Genomic DNA, 17440 nt, shown 5'->3' with positions numbered 1-17440 from the left:
GTAGAGCAAGATGATTTCCTGTGTTCTCATTGTAGTGGAACTGTTCTTTCTAAATCTGAAATAATTGACAAGCAAATTGAAAATGTGGATATTGCTAATGAAATGTTTCAGATATGTAAAGAAAAAAAAAATTGAAGCTAGGAGTAACTTGGACAAGGTATTTGAAACTGTTGAGCAGCAAAAGGGTCCGTTAGAAACACAGTTAACAAATGTACTGGAAAATGTTCTCGGTGTTCGGAAACAGGCATATCATTCAAACTCTTTTGTGGGTAACCACATCAGCACTATCTTAGCTAGACATCAAGAGCTATTAGAGATTTTGAGTCCCCATACCAATGTCTATGAAAAATATTTACAACTTTTCAGCATTATGGAAAAGATAAAAAAATACATGGTTGCCAGGTTTCTCAGTGATGACGAGATTAAAGCTTTGAAAGAATTGTGCTATAACTAGGGATGTGGTTTCCAGTAGCTTTCCCTGAAGAGTCGATAACCCCTAATTCCATGTGCTTGTTATACACGTCCCTGAATTTGTTGAGAAGTGGAGGACAATAGGTTTGTTGGCTGAGCATGGTTTAGAATCTGTCCATTCTAAAATAAATGGACTTCATAGGACGTATTCAGGGATGAGAGACCGGAGGCGACATTTGAAATTAGTGTTTAGACAACATGCACTATTTAAAACTGCCACCAAAGTTGGAAAAAAAAGGGTATGTGATGAGTGTTGGGATGAGGCAAAACGTATAAATAAGTGTAATGGAAGTGCTAAGCGAGGTAGGTTGAGCAAGGGGATTTGTCAGATCTGTGGGGCTGCTCATCAGTAATTTTGACTGTTTGCAGAATAAACTTACCATTGCCATGTAAATTTGGTACATTAAAGTGAAGTGTTTATGAAAATAAGTTGATTAGAATTGTGACAGTTGTTCTTTGTCAGTTACAGTGTAGTTATATTGTGGTATCTATCTTGTACAGTATAAATTATTGAAAATCTGCCAAAGACATTGAAGCATTGTTACTGCACGACCCCGTCTTCTAAGGAAGTTGAACTAAATGGTTCCCTATTCAATTTTACATGTGCAGTGTTGTAAATGGGTCCATGAAAATTTGTCATTTTGGGGGCTGTAAAGTCAACCATACCTGCATTAACTGGGAAAATTTTATTACGTTCTGATGAAATTCTCATCTAATTTTAGCCGTGAAACATGGTAAAATGATGAGAAAAAAACATAATGTGCTCTATTTAATTACTGACTGGCCACACCACCTTTAAACAGTGTGGATATGGTGATAGCTGGATAAAAACATTTCTTCATCTCACAACAAGGGTAAATGACATTTCTCAGTTTCGTCGCCAGAGGGCGCTGTGTTAAATTTCCTGCTCATCAAAGCTGTGGGCCATGTTCAATGTTTACAGTACAATCAGAAGTTTACGTGGAGGAATTAACCAACAAACACAGGAGTGTTCATGATGCCCGCCCTCTAGAGGCAGACCCTCCTATATGAAGTACCACATTTGATGCTTGTGGAAAGCTTGACCACACAATGGAGCATTTAAACTTTTAGAAAATGACAAACTGAATAAGAAGGTATTCAGAAAATGTCAAATACTGAGGAAAAATGCGCAAATATTCAAAATAAACAGGTTAACTGATTGGTCAGCTATAAAAAACAATGAAAATGTTTATGATCAAAAGTTTTTGAGATGCGCACATTTTAACAAATACAGAAATTATTAACATTATAAATATAAGACCAAACTATTTTTTCAGGGATGGGACAGGTTGGAAATAAAGGGTGAGAGACAAAGGCACTCCTATTGCTGCATGTGGATGCAGCCACACCATTTCATTTACAGCATACTTATTCACTGTGTTGTGTTCAAGTTCCATATTGTACTGACTGTCATACAAGGATAACATAAGCAAATCAAATCAAATTAGAAAAGGATCAATGCTGTTGTGTGGATTTTGCTGAACATGGCTGATATTTCGCCCTATATATTTGGTATCCAGCAAAGGCATATTTTGATGTAAAGTCAAATTAACACTACATTGCTGACAATATATTTACCGTTTCTGCATGAATTTTCTTTTTAAATTATAGTATATTAGTACTTCAAACAGATTAACAGTTATCGTGATGTCAACCCATAATTTTACATCACAAAGACTGTAATTCTGCCAATTTTTTTTGTTTTTCAGTCATTTTATAAATTTTGCACTGCACAAGATGATTGAACAAATTGCAATGTTTGAATTTGTAAACTCAAAGAATAAAAATCCTTTGGTCACAAATTAAATTATTTTTTGAAAAGAAATTTACTCTTAAACACTTTTAGCATATATTCTTTACACGGTCATGTATTTCAAGGAAAATATGCCTATTAAAAACAGTAATTTCTTCACTTTCAATTTTTTTCAATACTATGACAATTATCAGCCATGAGGTTATACAAACACAAGACCAGATAAGCGGTTTTCATCATTTCCACAGGACTCTTTGGAAAATCCATTAAAAACAGTTAAAAGTGACTTAAAATGATCACTTGGTATACATTTAATTTACAGATGCCAGGTTGTGTATTTCACATGCACTCAGGTCAGTAAGGAAGTGCGTCATTACTATTTTGGACTGTTAATTCTTATTTCTGAATTGTTTAACTTTTTTCCACATTGAACTATCTTTAGGCAGTTTATACTGTAGCTTAGAATTTTTTTGATTGATGTATTTAATCATCTTTTGGGTTCTTTGGGTCCATCATATCCCACCTCATGCCCCTACATCATCAACTATTTACCAACAACTCCATGCCAACAACCAATTACCTGACCTGGCCACACATTAGAGAAGGTACAGCGTCATTGACGGTATTTTTAGTGTTTATTTTCATGTTTTTATTTTTTATAAAATCAACCGACTTGAACCAAGTCTAGCTGACGGCTAGAACTATATAAACAAGTAGAGTGTGACACCACAGTGTACTGAATTATGATATGCCGAGTCCTCATATCGTCACTATAGCTTGAAAAAGAAATGTACAGTAGTTTAGCATAGGCCAAACCTTCTTCAGGGCGACTAATTTTGACAATTCCACAACTAATAGTTCCATATTCTAACATTCTGAAACGCATTTAAACTTGATTTCGGGAGACCTTGTTGGGCAATATGAAGAGACGATTTCCCCATATGTACTCTGTGTGGATTTTTTCTAAATCAGGCAGTTTCATTCTGACAGTAATCCATGCATGTTGAGGACTGTGCTATTAATAAGTAAAAGACATCAGAGACATGCTGCATTTGTGTCAGACTGTAATAAACAAAGGTAACGAAGTCATGACAATATGTAGATTTGCAACACGATTTCAAGATTGTGGTTTCTGGACATAGACTGTATCTTGACACTACTGCACAGTACACTTGAGGCGTACCGACTTCTGTGATAACCCCAGTCTGTTTGACAGTGGTGACCACCTCTTTGTAGATAGCTGTCTTCGACATATCATGATCAAACTACGCCGCGTATGTACGTTATTACCTATCCTACATGTATAGGAGTCAGGTGCAGCCAACGGAGCTATTCATCGAAAAAGCTATTCCGGAAGCGATGTTTGAGGGCAGGGGAAATTTTAATTTTGCTAGGGCAGGGGACATATTTTTAGGTGGCAGGGGAGCAAATTTTAGTTATTTTTGTCGGGCAGGGTAGCTATTGGTTGATTGTCCTGTGGACAGGGCTTGGCTAAAACGGGGACAGGGGAATTTCAGCCATGGTGTTTCCGGGGATGGGGACACAGTGCAAGTACTTATACCTTTTAAAGGTTACCCAGACTACTTAGCCTATCGATTGACCCCACATCTCACTCTATGTACTGCGAGATGGAAACCAAATGCAAGGCCACTACAGTATGTGTCTGCATGGGAATGTTAATTTTTAGGGAAAATTTTTTCTCAGGGCAGGGGAAAATCTACAGTTTTTTTTCATCACAGGGTAGGGTAGCTTCATATCTGCAGGGGAAATGGAATGACAAAATTTTGAGGGGAAATTTTTCCACGGCAGGGGAAATCGGCAAGTTTTTTTCGCCACAGGGCAGGGGAGCTTCAAACATTCACAGTGGGGAGGGGAAACAGGCAAAATATGTGGGGAGAGGGTAAAAATGAAGATTGAGTGCGGCAAGGTAAGTCGAAAAATTTTCAGTGGGAGGGCAAATTATTAGTCAGTTCACATTACTTGTCATGCACAATATATCTTATCATAGTAAGGACCCCTTTAAAAGTGCATTGTTCTTTGGCTGCACCTGAGGAGTTACCGATCTGGCGACGACCATCAAGAACACTTGAATGACGACCAAAAAAAAACACTGGACCACGTGACACTAGCCTACATACTTGCGTTCATCGGCTTTATATAAAGACGTTCTCCGTGACTGAAAATAGGGCATTTGCGTCAGCAGCGACTGTTGCAGCTGTAATGAGGGGACCGACCAGTAGTAAGCTCTTTAGAGGGTTGGTCAAAATATTTAAGAATTATACAGATAAAAATTGCAATAAAAACATTTGTTTCAGCCTCATAAACTTCGGAAAAATAGTATTCACATCACAATAGGTATGAACATTTTTGGAATCGTGACAAAATATAACGTAAAAAATTCGGAAAGCATTGCCAAATCTCTGAACATACGTAAAGTACATGCCGACAATCTGGTCAACCCCTCCCAAACTCTAGAATGGCCCATCCCTTTTGAGACAGAGTATAATATCGAAAATTTCATCATTTAGTAACTAAATTAGAAACTTCCCACTTAACTATTTTATTGCGGTGATGGGCAACAGGGCAGTGTCTGGCAGATTGTAGATGCGCTAGTACGTTGACGAAAATTGATAACATGCAAGGCATAAGTCAGATAAGTCTGTCGACAGCTCTGGAGCAGTGTCTTATCCGCAGCCCCCTCCCTCGTAAACCTTGTACTTGGAACCAAACATTTCGTTTAAATACGAGTCGTAACGTTAACATGAAATCTTGGTCCTGAAGGAGACCCTTTTGCAAACTTGTACACCTAGCATGCGGACAGCTTATGCAGTCCTCAAGTATGTGGATGCAGCGCTAGCGAAAGTGCTTCAACGAGGGCATTCACTTTTGTTTATTAAATATACAGCCCCGGCTGCAATGCCCACCCTGATATGTACATTGTTTACACCCCCCCCCCTACCCCCGGTCATTATAGGCAAACAGTCAAACTGATACTAGTACTCTGCCTGACTGAAGCGGGTAGATATTTTACAGGTATCAATGATCAATCAGTAACCGACAAGCTAAATGTCAGGATAAACAACTAGCGGGGAACTTTGGACTTAGCATAAACGGTTAATAGACGCTGCTTGTACTTCAAGTCACTTGGAATACTTGAAGATTTCTCAGGTATACGCAGTCTTAGCATACAAGAAAAAAAGCGTCAGACGCATCTTGTAAAATGTTCGCTTTCCTGTAAATTTGGCAGCAAACAGAGCTACAATGTTACAACAGTAATGTCAAGTTGCCATCCCACAATGCAATAGTTTTTCCGCCAATATATGCGTATTCAAAAGCAAAACGCTAGGTTGAGGAAGTAACTTGGTAGAGATAATATATTTTTTCCAAGCAAATAACACGGCGGTACTTAGAATGGAACACAAGTTGAAAACTACAGTGGGCCGTATGATAAGACTTGACGTTGGAGGCAAGCTCTACACAACCTCACTGACTACGTTAACACGCTATCCAGACTCTATGCTGGGAGCGATGTTCAGTGGGCGCGTACCGGTCCAGACTGACGACAGCGGAACCTACTTGATCGACAGAGACGGGGAAATTTTCCGCCACATTCTCAACTTTCTCCGACTGTCAGAGCTCTGTCTGCCTGACGATTTCAAAGATTATAAGCTGCTGATCCGAGAGGCAGACTTCTATCAGCTTGATGAGTTAAAACAAGCTGTGGAAAAGGAACGTAGACGAGAGGAAGCGGAAATTCAGTCAAATGGTGCACAGTTCGTAGAACTAGTTTACCGACAACTTAGTGCAGACCGCTTCATCCATGAGGGCTCTCCGCTGGACTATATATTATACGCGAATGCAGACGTGATAAAGGCCATGCCAACTCTCATTTCTCATCTTCGTTGTGCCAAAAATCCACCTATCGATAAACCAGGATGGGAAAAGTATTGTGCAATTCATGGCTTGCAGTTCCAACAAAGGATTTATATAAACCATCAAAACGGTAGTGTCACTGTCAGTGAAATCGGTGTGTTGCCAATACTAAACGACATCAAAAAACTTGGATTTGAACTCATCAGCACCACGTCGGGAACATTGGAAACAGATGATCGTGTACGCAAATATGTACCCCGAGATAGATGGACGCTTTGCAAGGTATCAAGATGCTGATGATCATGAAAACGCTACAGGCATGTTAACCCGAGAGACTTTCGTATAACCATAGGTACGGTGGCCCCTACACGTCACATGGAATTATTTTGAAATGTAAACTCTCATTTTTCTAGACAATATCTTTAATAATTATGAGGTTTTTTTTGTTTCCCCAAGACAAATTTAAAGTTTGTTGGATGCAACTGTAATTATGAGGGACAAAACTATTTTGATGGGCTAAACTTTCTAATTTTGACAATACAATTTTAATTTTAATGGGCACAACTCTTATTTCGAGAACAAAACTCTAATTCTGGTGGATGCAACTCTAATTTTGGCATACAAAACTCTCTCATTTTTGCGAGTACGACTCTAACATACTTTAACTGATTTTATTTTCAAGGTAAGCACTTTTAATTCTTCAAGAAAACCCATTTTTTGTGGTAAGCTTCTAACATTTTGTAAGAAGTTATGCTTTACAACGATTGGTTAATATTTAAAGTAATCTTTCCTTTTGCATTTTTAAATACTTAAAAACAAAATTTATTTCTGATGACTGACCATTTAATCCGTGACGAGATTGTTTTGTTTTTTGAAGAGTAAACTTCCAATAGCTGTATTAAAAGCTGAGTGATTTATTCACAACATACTCCTAGTACATTTGAAATATTCATTTTAGAGAAGAAAGGTTAGTTGAAGTTGATAAAACAGAACTGAGAAACTGTTGAGATCTCGAGATGATAAAAATTGGATTACGCCAAACGAACTTGAGTAATCTCGAGATATCGAGATATTTTTGTTCTACGGGTATGTCCCCTACGGTCTTTCATACTTCCGCAAAACGTTTGTGTCGCAATACAAGCCTTGTCGCAATTGAAAGAGTTTGCTATGCAAAATAGGTAATTGCGCCCTCACATGAAATATTTCTCCTTGTAACTATATTGCGTATTCAAGAACAGTTAGCTTGACCTTTTCGTGCTTTCTTTTTCGTTCTTTCTCTGTTCTGTTTTACTAAATGCTTAAATTATACTCAATGTAGAAAATATCTCTTAAAGGACCTTCAGAAAATAATTTCACTCCATTTAATAAAAAGCTTTATTCCATGTATTTTAATTTGCTGCTCTGAGAAAATCTTTTTTTCCATAGAGAAACTAATTTTATTCATGGAAAATAAAACTTTTCTTTAGGGAATTTAACTTTCCTGCTCTAAGCAACACAGTTCATGCTCAGAAAAAAAATCTAAAGCGAGTTTTTAGTTGGCACTCGTAAACAATTTTACTTCTGTTTTACAGAATAAAAATACTGTTGAGAAACAAATACCTTGTTTAAGTTAAAGTTAAGTCTATTTTTTAGATTTAAAGTTACTTTTGTTAAAAGTTTTTAGAAACAGTTCACCTCAAAATAAATTTTTCTGTACAGAATGAAAAGTTTGCTGTGGAGAAATAAAATATCTTACAATTATCAAAGATATTGGCAAGAAAATGTAGAGTTTATATTCGAAAGTAAAGTTCCGTGACGTGTAGGGGCCATCACACCTACATAGGAAATAACGTTTGGCATATCTTCGATCTGCAGACAAATTTATGGTTTCACAAATTTTGAAATCATAATGTTTAGATACACTATTTCCCTCAATCTCACCTTGAATGATTTTGAAACAAAAAACTATTCGATTTAAAGGAGTTGTTATTTTGTAACATTGAAGTCAAAGTAAAACATGTATGCCATTCTCAATCGCGTCACACTGTAAAAATCATAGTACATGTACAATCAGTGAAACTCCAAGGTGACTCAAATATGTGACTATCTCATCAAATATGCAGAGCACATGCACAGTCAGTAATAGGGAAGGCGCTCCTCTGCATTGGTATTTATCGGAGGATAGTAGGAGGCAAACAGCTTTTTTAGAATCGAACAGAATTCTTATTGAAGTGTATGTATAGTATTAGCGTTATGAGCATGAGTGGATGTGTCAAAGAATCACTGCTATTTGTTTTTCATTATTTCAATAGTGTTTGTAATGTATTAAATTATACTTTTTATTAGAAACTTTTTAATAGGTTAGTCCAACATTTGTTTTCTTTTCAGTCAATACAATGGACATGTTAGTATAATATTTTCATCTTCTATGTCATTTGTCAGGCAACATATACATTGTCTGGTCACATGTGAAAAGGTAACAATCAATCAGGTTATACTGTGACATTGGCATATAATTGTTTCAGGATCTTGTCACACAAGCAGAGTAAACAGGGCAGTGTGACCAGAAGAAACTGTCAGGGTTCAAAAATCTGCATTTTTGACGGCTTAGGTGTTTATTCCTGTTTACCTATGCATACATGCGTGAATTAAGTGTTCGAGTTCTTTATTGTCATTCTCTAGCCATGGACCCTGAGAGTTTCATCCTTTTCCGTCTTTTACATTATCATATCATATCTAAATGTAAATTGTTTTGAAATCGTGTTAATATATCGAACTGAGAAATTTATTGACAAATGTCCTTACAGCGAAGTTGTGCTGCAGAGCGTGAAACTCCCAGATTCTGAATTACCAGTGTCAAACCATGACAAAGACATGCCACTGTGGTTTTCTGTCAAACTTTGACACCTTCATAGCACAGGAAAAGTAGATGTAACAGGTACAAGTAAAAGAGCGTTGTGAATGAAGGTTGTCGTACAGCGCACCCATTCACTAGTATAAAGAGCCGCTACGGATACTTAAATGACATGGCTGAAATATTATATCCTTCAACCAGGCACTTGAAAATCACCTTGAATCTCCTTCACCAAGAAACAGCTGCTACCTAGGCCTGTGTAATTTGCCATTGATATTACCCATACCGGCCAATATAATCTTGCTTTTTTTGGTAGTTTGACGATCAGATTGCAGTTGAATAATCGGCTGAATCCATAGCCAAGGATTGAAATAGTGACACTTTCAAAGACAATGGCCTAATGACAAGAATGCAAAATATATCTCCAAAGATTGGATGGAAATTTTTAGTTAATAAAAGACAAAAAGAAGCAGCTAAAGGGGTTTTACTGCAGTACATAGAGGACACCGCACAAGTTGGTCATTGTACAACTTGACTCACAGCACTACATTATCTTGTATGCTGGTGCTTGAAACTAAGGTCTATATAATGAACCACAGGAGCATACAGGAAAGGATTCAAGTAATAAATATACAATGTGTAGTAACTTTCGCCGTAGACTGAACATGGGTAATGGTGTCACTTGTATATTTTGGCACAGATTGTAAATAAGGGTTTCCAGAGGGTTGTTTACATAAGCAGATTACAATGTGTAAAATATGGTCCTATTAATCATGATTTATTAAAAATTATAATTATAACAACAATGGGGTTTCCAGGTGTTTACACAAAATAGACAACATTGTTTGTAAAAAAGCAAGATTTTATTATTCTGTACCATTCATATTAATAATTTATCAATTCTCATAATTACTTGTTGGCCATAACTGGAAAATTCAACAAAAATTACGTCTAATTAGCCTTTGTTATTTCGTGTTTATTTCAAAGTCGCCATTTTGGACACACTGTCACCGTACTCTGTCTGACTGAAGCGGATATATATTTTACAGATATCAATGTTTAACCGACAAGCTCACACTTTGGAGAATGTCAGGATAAACAATTAACGGTGAACTTTGGACTTCGTAATCGTTGATGGACGCCACTTTAGGTCTACCTTCATAATAGAACACTTGGAATACTCGAAGATTTCTCGGGTATACTAAACATTTCGGCTAAAACAAGTAGCTGTTTTCAAAACTTCTAGTCTGAATCGGCGATGTTATTTTTAATTTCACATATTGTACACTGTTTTATTGTGCCTTTCATACTGACATTTTGATTCATGTGTCTATCGTTAGTTTTAATACATTTTACATATAAATCTTAAAACGCAGTCTGACCGTACAAGAAAAATGTCAAACGTATTAAATCTTGTAAAATGTTCGCTTTCCTGTAAATTTAGCAGTAAAGCTACAATAAATTAATGTTAAATTGCCATCCCACAATGCAATAGTTTTTTCCGTTAATATATGCGCATTCCACAGCAGCACGCTAAGTTGAGGAAACAACTTTGGTTTCTCGAAGCAGATAACACGGGGATACTTATAATGGAACGAAAGTTGAAAACTAAAGTAGGTCGTATGATAAGACTTGACGTTGGAGGCAAGCTCTACACAACCTCTCCGACTACGTTAACACGCTATCCAGACTCTAAGCTGGGAGCGATGTTCAGTGGGCGCGTACCGGTCCAGACTGACGACAGCGGAACCTACTTGATCGACAGAGACGGGGAAGTTTTCCGCCACATTCTCAACTTTCTCCGACTGTCAGAGCTCTGTCTGCCTGACGATTTCAAAGATTATAAGCTGCTGATCCGAGAGGCGGACTTCTATCAACTTGATGAGTTAAAACAAGCAGTGGAAAAGGAACAAACTGAACACAGAAGAGAGGAACTGGTAATTGGGTCAGACGATCCACAGTTCGTAGAGCTAGTTCACAGAGAATATACTGGATATGATGACTTTCAGCCGGACTTTACATTATACGCGCACGCAGACGTGATAAAGGCTATGCCTACTTTAATGTCACATCTTCGTCTTGCCAAAGATCCGCCGATAAATAAACCCGGATGGGAAAAGTATTGTGCAATATATGGTTTGGAGTTTGAACAAACGATCATTGATCGTCGATACGCTGAACCTGTTAGTAGGATCGGTGTGTTGCCAATATTAAATGACATCAAAAGGCTTGGATTTGAACTCATCAGCACCGCGTCAGGAACATTGGATAGAGGTAATTCAAAATACCCCCGGTTTGCACCCCGAGAACGATGGACGTTCAGCAAGGTATCAAGATGCTGATGATCATGAAAACGCTACAGGCACATCAACCTGAGAAGAGACCTTCGTATAACCATGGGAGATGATGTCTGGCCTATCTACGATCTGTAGACAACTTTATCGTTTCATAAATTTTGAAAACATACTTTTAGATACACCATTTCCCTCAACCTCACCTTCAATGATTTTGAATTAAAAACATTAAATTTACGAAGGATATATTATTTTGTAAAATTTTTCCAATAATTAATTGTGCCCAACCATGTGGACTGCAGAGGGCAGTTGACAATTGCACCGTATTGTTCAAACTAATGAAGTTGATTTATTCTTATGAATATCACAAAAGCACTGCAGAGTTCGCGCTACCGCTCGCCACATTTACAGGACAGAAATTGTTCGAGTTGAGTGGCGTATTTAGTTCGCCATCCGATGAAGACATGCGGCGAAACATGCGTATGAAATATTCTCAATAAGATCGCAATCGTCACGTGACACTTAAAAGAACAAATCAGAGTACAATCAGCGAAACTTAAAGCTGACTCCAAGTACGTGACTTTCTCATCAGATAAGCTTATGCAGAACACATGCGCAATCGTACGTAATAAAAAATAGTAGACGCTGACTTCAACGGCGTTTATCGGAGGATAATTGGAGGCAAACAGCTTTCTAGAATAGAAAAGAATCTGTTGCACCGTGTATGCCAATCTTTCAAATCTTTAGCGTTATTTTTCTCAAAGCATGAGTGGATAACTGTGTCAAAGAATTATTGTTATTTTTTTATTATTTCAATAAATGTAATGTATTAAATTTTACTGTTTATTAGGTAATAAGTCCGACAATTGTTTTCTTTCAGCTAACATTTACATTGTCTGGTCACATGTGAAGCGGTGACAACCAGGTAGAAGGCTACACAGTGCTGGCACTGGCATATAACTGTTTCAGAGTCCTGTCACGCAAGCAGAGTACATGGGGGAGTATGACCAGAATTCCCATAACGATTTAAACGTTAATTTTTTTTTAATATTTTGCAATTTTTAGAAAACGTTCGATGTATATTTGGTTTATAATATCAGTATACTTTAATTTAAGTTTTATGATGTAGAAATACAGTGGTAATAGGTAGGAGCAGTCATTTTTGTCTGTATTGTACTGAGCATATGTAATCCGAACGTTCTTTGTTGTGTTTATGTACATTGCAGATAAACATGTTCGGATGCAATTCTTGCCCTTACGTGAATTTCTGTTGTATTCTAATTTGTTAGGGAAAACTTCGCCAATAGACAATTGTAAGCTCTTTTTTTTTCATTATACAAGCCTTGCGTGTGTTGCGTGTGTGGCTATTACTTACCCTCGCTATCTCTGTATAGTATTTCAAAAAAAGCAGTTTACAACTCTTTAGTTACTCTCCCTAATCCCCTTCATCATGTTCATTAATTTGTTGACGGTTGCAGTTGAACAATCGACCGAATCCATCGCCAGGGATAGTGACACTTTCAAAGACTCTATGACCTAACGACAGGAATCCAAAACATGTATCTGAAGATCAGATTGTAAATTTTGGTCAGTAAAATACAAATAGCCATAGGGGCTAACACACCGCACAAGTTGGTCAGTGTACAACTGTAGCTCAAAGCACTACATTATCTTGTATGCTGGTGCTTGAAACTAAAGTCTAAATAATGAACTACAGGAGCAAACAGAAAAGGACTCGAGTAATAAATGTCGCAACTGATGAAAAAACAAGTATATAGTTTCGTAATGCTGTAAAAATCGATAATTATTACCGATCCGACGCCATCTTTCTGTCACATGTAGCGTTCCGATCGACTACCCTCATACTGTACCCTCATTTATACACAAAATATTGGCCCTCACGCGACGAAAGTGGAAAACCTGACTTCCTTACAACTCCAAACTGACGTATTAGCGATAACAAACTCTGTTATTTACATGTAGCACAATTGGAATCAATTTGGGATAATTGGATCTTCATATTTTTCAATTTCTCAAAAGTGTTAGGTGCTGTATAGTTGAATGGTGCAATGTTACAAATTACTCACAAAAACAAGTGTATAACTTAAAAAGAAAAGCAGAAGAGCTTATATTATTGAACATGTACTTACATTTTATTGTAAATTCATTGGTTTGGCAAGGCTAATAATCTGTCGTTGAAAAACTGCTGGTAAGGGGATCGAATGAAATACTCATAACTGGAACAAAAAATAAAGAAAATATCAAAGGATACAGCATTCTCCAAAGATATTATCAGTTAGCAATAACAGCTTTGTCCCCTCCCTTTGTTGAGTTCCTTCCAACAGATAGAATGAAATTTTGGGTTTTTTCTTTACTCCAGCTTCCAAACAACTCAAAAAAACAGACATATTGGAATGGCACCAACCGTGTCAAGTTCCTTCACACAGACTGAACGCATTTTTGGCCATATTCCTTTTACTTCTGCTTCCAACCAACTCGAACATACAGACAGATGGAATGGTCCCCCACCCCACCCCTTTGAAGGTAATACCGTGTGACACAGAAATGGTTAGGATTCCACTCTATCGGCACAGCATCTTGGAGTGATAGTTCATCGCCTATTGATCGGTGGACGTTCAGTAAATCATCAAGATCACAGTCACCTGTGATCTATTCTGCTGTGGACCTATGCGCCCCATAGACGTGTGTACACATGCCTGAGAAGCATATGTACACTCGTCTATGGGGTGCATAGACACAGAGCGGAATAGACCACAGGTGACTGTGATCAAGACGCTGAAGACAGAACCTTTGAACATTTACAAATTATGCCGTAGGCATTTATTACTGATAATACGTTCCCAAGCGACGTATTTAGAAAGAGATTGTGTAAATGAATAGATTTCCACAGGGGCTTTGGCTCAGTACTGAACAAGTAAATGATTAAACAAACAAATAAGCAAACAAAAACTGACAACAAATGACACAAACAAACGAACAGATACGTAAACAAATAAACGCAAGCAAACAAACAGACTGCAAATAATATGTGAATTATCTCCGCTCTCCTGTGATGCTTTAATTATACACAGATTCAACAGACACCCAAACGCTTTGACAAATAACCAATTACTTCTCAAGATGTACAGGGAACGATTGCACTGCAATGTTACATGCTTTTTACCTGCAACACAGATTTGACAAAATGAATTCAGTGTTTCTCATATAGTAGACTGTTATCTTCTTTCTCCAATGGACATTATTATATTATGTAATCAACCTTTTTGCTAATTTTTTACTGTACATTGATGCTATGCCTGTTGTTGATAATTTGCGACTAAAACCAATGCCCTGATGATCCTGGGAACAATAGAAACGCTAATGTCATTTTGATAACCTTATAAACTTGCTGACAATGCAAATACATTCAAACCTGTGTATAGTGGTCACACAAGGGACCATGAAAAAGGCACCGCTATATTGAGGTGGCCTTTCTATAGAGGTTGGGTGTGCTGAGTGATGAATTTAGGATCGGAACAGAGGACAGTAATAATAAAATTAAAATTATTCAATATTATTAAATTCCTGAAAATCATAAGACGTGTTCAATTTCTGAATCAATTGTGATGCAGATATACAATCAGTCAATACAGACTTAGAAATTGATTTTAAGCATTTTTTGACACAGCTTGTTAAGATTCCTGCATTCAGAGCAATATAACAGGTTTTGTTCTAAATTTGTGCAATTACTTGTTGCAACCGTCTATACAACAGAGGTTACTGTTCTATAGAGAGCCTTCAACCTTTCAAATGTCATGAAATTGCTACAAACTAACCATCATAAAGAGGTGACAAACCATTGGGGTGACTGCAAAGACCTGTTTGACTGTCACGGTACAGTGATATGAGATCTTCTCTAAATGTAAGATGTAATGTAAAGCATAAATGTAATGGTTTATTTGCAGGGAAACAAACTGGTAAATGTTTCAACTGAGTTTCCATACATTTTGTTCAAGGTTCCCTCCCATCATATTGGACATGTCTTGAGGTGATTGAAGTATTGGTAATGCAAATTCTACATCCATGTCAGCAGTCAGTACAACCCACACAACTCCAACATCAAGATACTAACTTATTATCATACTGAAGTGTGAAATCTACAAATTATTGTTGGGTATAAGACACTGATTGAGTATATCCGAAACCTTTCTTGTCATTGCAAAGTAAACAACGAATGGTCTGTTCTAATTTCTACGTTCGTTTGATGGAGAGCAAAAATCATCGGATCAAAGCTTTATCCTTTGATGTGATTCGACACAGCAACTTTAAGTGCACAACTTTTTCAGACTGTTTTTAAATTTATTTGTTACTTATGTTCTATGTGAAGTGTATGTCCAGTGTTTTTATTTTTTGTGGGTATGTTCTGTGTCTTTTTTGTTTTCTTTAGTTTTATGTGCATGTTCTCAAAATAAAGAATAAATAAAGTTAATCCATAGGTATCCTGATTTTGTGTCAAAATTTCTCTCAAAGCAAGGTACCGTCTTCAGTATATGCATTATTTCACAACTTGGCATTTGCTGACAAAGTGTAGTTTGACTACATGTACATGTGGTTGCCTCGGATGAATATTCTTACACACTAGTTACAATACTTGGAGATATATTTGGTAAATTAAATTTGAAAAAAACACTCCAATCACTCTGATCAACACCCTTGCAACCAGCGCAGTATGTTTTAGTAGATGGCACTGCAAATTTCTGTATGCATAAAAATAATCGACACGAAAAGATTTGTTTCATGAGTTTGTTGACTGGCAGATTGAAATGTGCTTTCTCACTTTCAAAACTTTCTACCGTGATGAAATGCTAAATGAATCAAAATGGTTTCTGTAGATATTTTATTGCAAAGTCATCATGCAGTTAGTTCTCATTTCTGTGCACATGAACTTGGAAATACAAATATGGTTGACTCAATGAAAAAATACAAACTGATGCACAAATTGCCTGTTACAACTACACTCAGATGTCTTGTTAACTGGTTCATCCCCATTCCTTTTGAACAGGTCCACACACACCATTGAAAACAATGGGTTTGGGCCAAACCACGGTGGTGAAAGGGTTAAATTACTAAAGACGAGCCACTAATGTGATTATACCATTGGTGAATCCATATATTATTTGCTTCTCTGACTGGCAAAGAAATTTGTCATTTCGAAGAGATGTACTAATTGTGGTCCAACTTGTCTATCAGTGCCAGCTATCTTTCTTTTGGAAGGACCTCTTTCTACACAGTGCTTACAGTTTACAGCATGTCAGATCAGCTACTACTTGCAATCCTTTCACAGCTAGGCAGGAAGTAACAAACATGCTTGCATCATTTTCAATCAATATTTCAGGAAGATTTTGCATGCTGCAGAAACAAGGGCAGAATTTTTGTCTTAACCTGTTCACCCCCAGTTCCCTGTAAACAGGTCCAAGATCACCATTGTTAACAATGGGTTTGGGTAAAACCATGGTGGTGAGAGGGTTAAAGTAAAACAGATGCAACTCTTTCTAAAGTCTCTCTACCTTTGTTTTTCTTTTTACATGATCAACCCTTTAAATTTCAATCACATTTTCCTGTATGCAGGTCTAAAAACACTATTAAAGTCAATGGGAACGGACCAAAGTCAAGTTTTGAAAGGGTAATTAAGTTACCCATGAAAAAATATGTGTTGAACACTACTGTGAAATACTTTACTTTCGAGGGACTCTATTTTCGCGCTTTCATGTGTTATGTAGGTCATTTCCCCCCACACTCATCATGACCTGAGTTCAATTAGTCTAGAACATTCTCAAGGTCACTGCCCTTGATGACCTCACAACCTTGAATTCAATTAGTCATGTTTGGAATGTTCTGGAAAGTTGATTAGTTGTGTAAGGGAGATAATTTTAGAACAGTAATTAGCATGTCAATAAAAGTTCTAGATTGTTCTTATATGCCTTTATAAAAGGGACGTGCACAGCTTCCAGTCAGACTTTTGGGATCGTGTCTCTTGTGTGTTACTAAACTCCAGCAGTAGTCATTCTCAAGACTTTTCAAGACCTTCACTGCCACGCTGGATTTATACTGTGGACTTTGTGCAAATTCAAGCCTGCAAGCCAAAGGACTGTTCATTCATCCGACTGACTGTTACAACTCTGAGACTGGAGCTTT

General features: G+C 37.2%; 1 protein-coding gene across 1 annotated transcript; it reads left to right on the top strand.

The window, feature by feature from the left end:
* Window positions 1-10462: 10462 nt before the first annotated feature.
* On the top strand, window positions 10463-11293 carry LOC139122310 (BTB/POZ domain-containing protein KCTD1-like). Its single transcript, XM_070687706.1, has one exon. The coding sequence runs from the start codon at window positions 10463-10465 to the stop codon at window positions 11291-11293; it is 831 nt and encodes a 276-aa protein (XP_070543807.1).
* Window positions 11294-17440: the final 6147 nt, after the last annotated feature.

The sequence above is a fragment of the Ptychodera flava genome, chromosome 22, assembly GCF_041260155.1.
Source record: "Ptychodera flava strain L36383 chromosome 22, AS_Pfla_20210202, whole genome shotgun sequence".
NCBI classification, from domain to species: domain Eukaryota; kingdom Metazoa; phylum Hemichordata; class Enteropneusta; family Ptychoderidae; genus Ptychodera; species Ptychodera flava.
Note: the sequence above shows the minus strand (reverse complement) of the source record. Positions and strands in the feature narration are given on the sequence as shown.

Coding starts and splice junctions, on each gene's coding strand:
- LOC139122310 (XM_070687706.1), top strand. CDS start 10,463: ATGCGCATTCCACAGCAGCACGCTAAGTTGAGGAAACAACTTTGGTTT.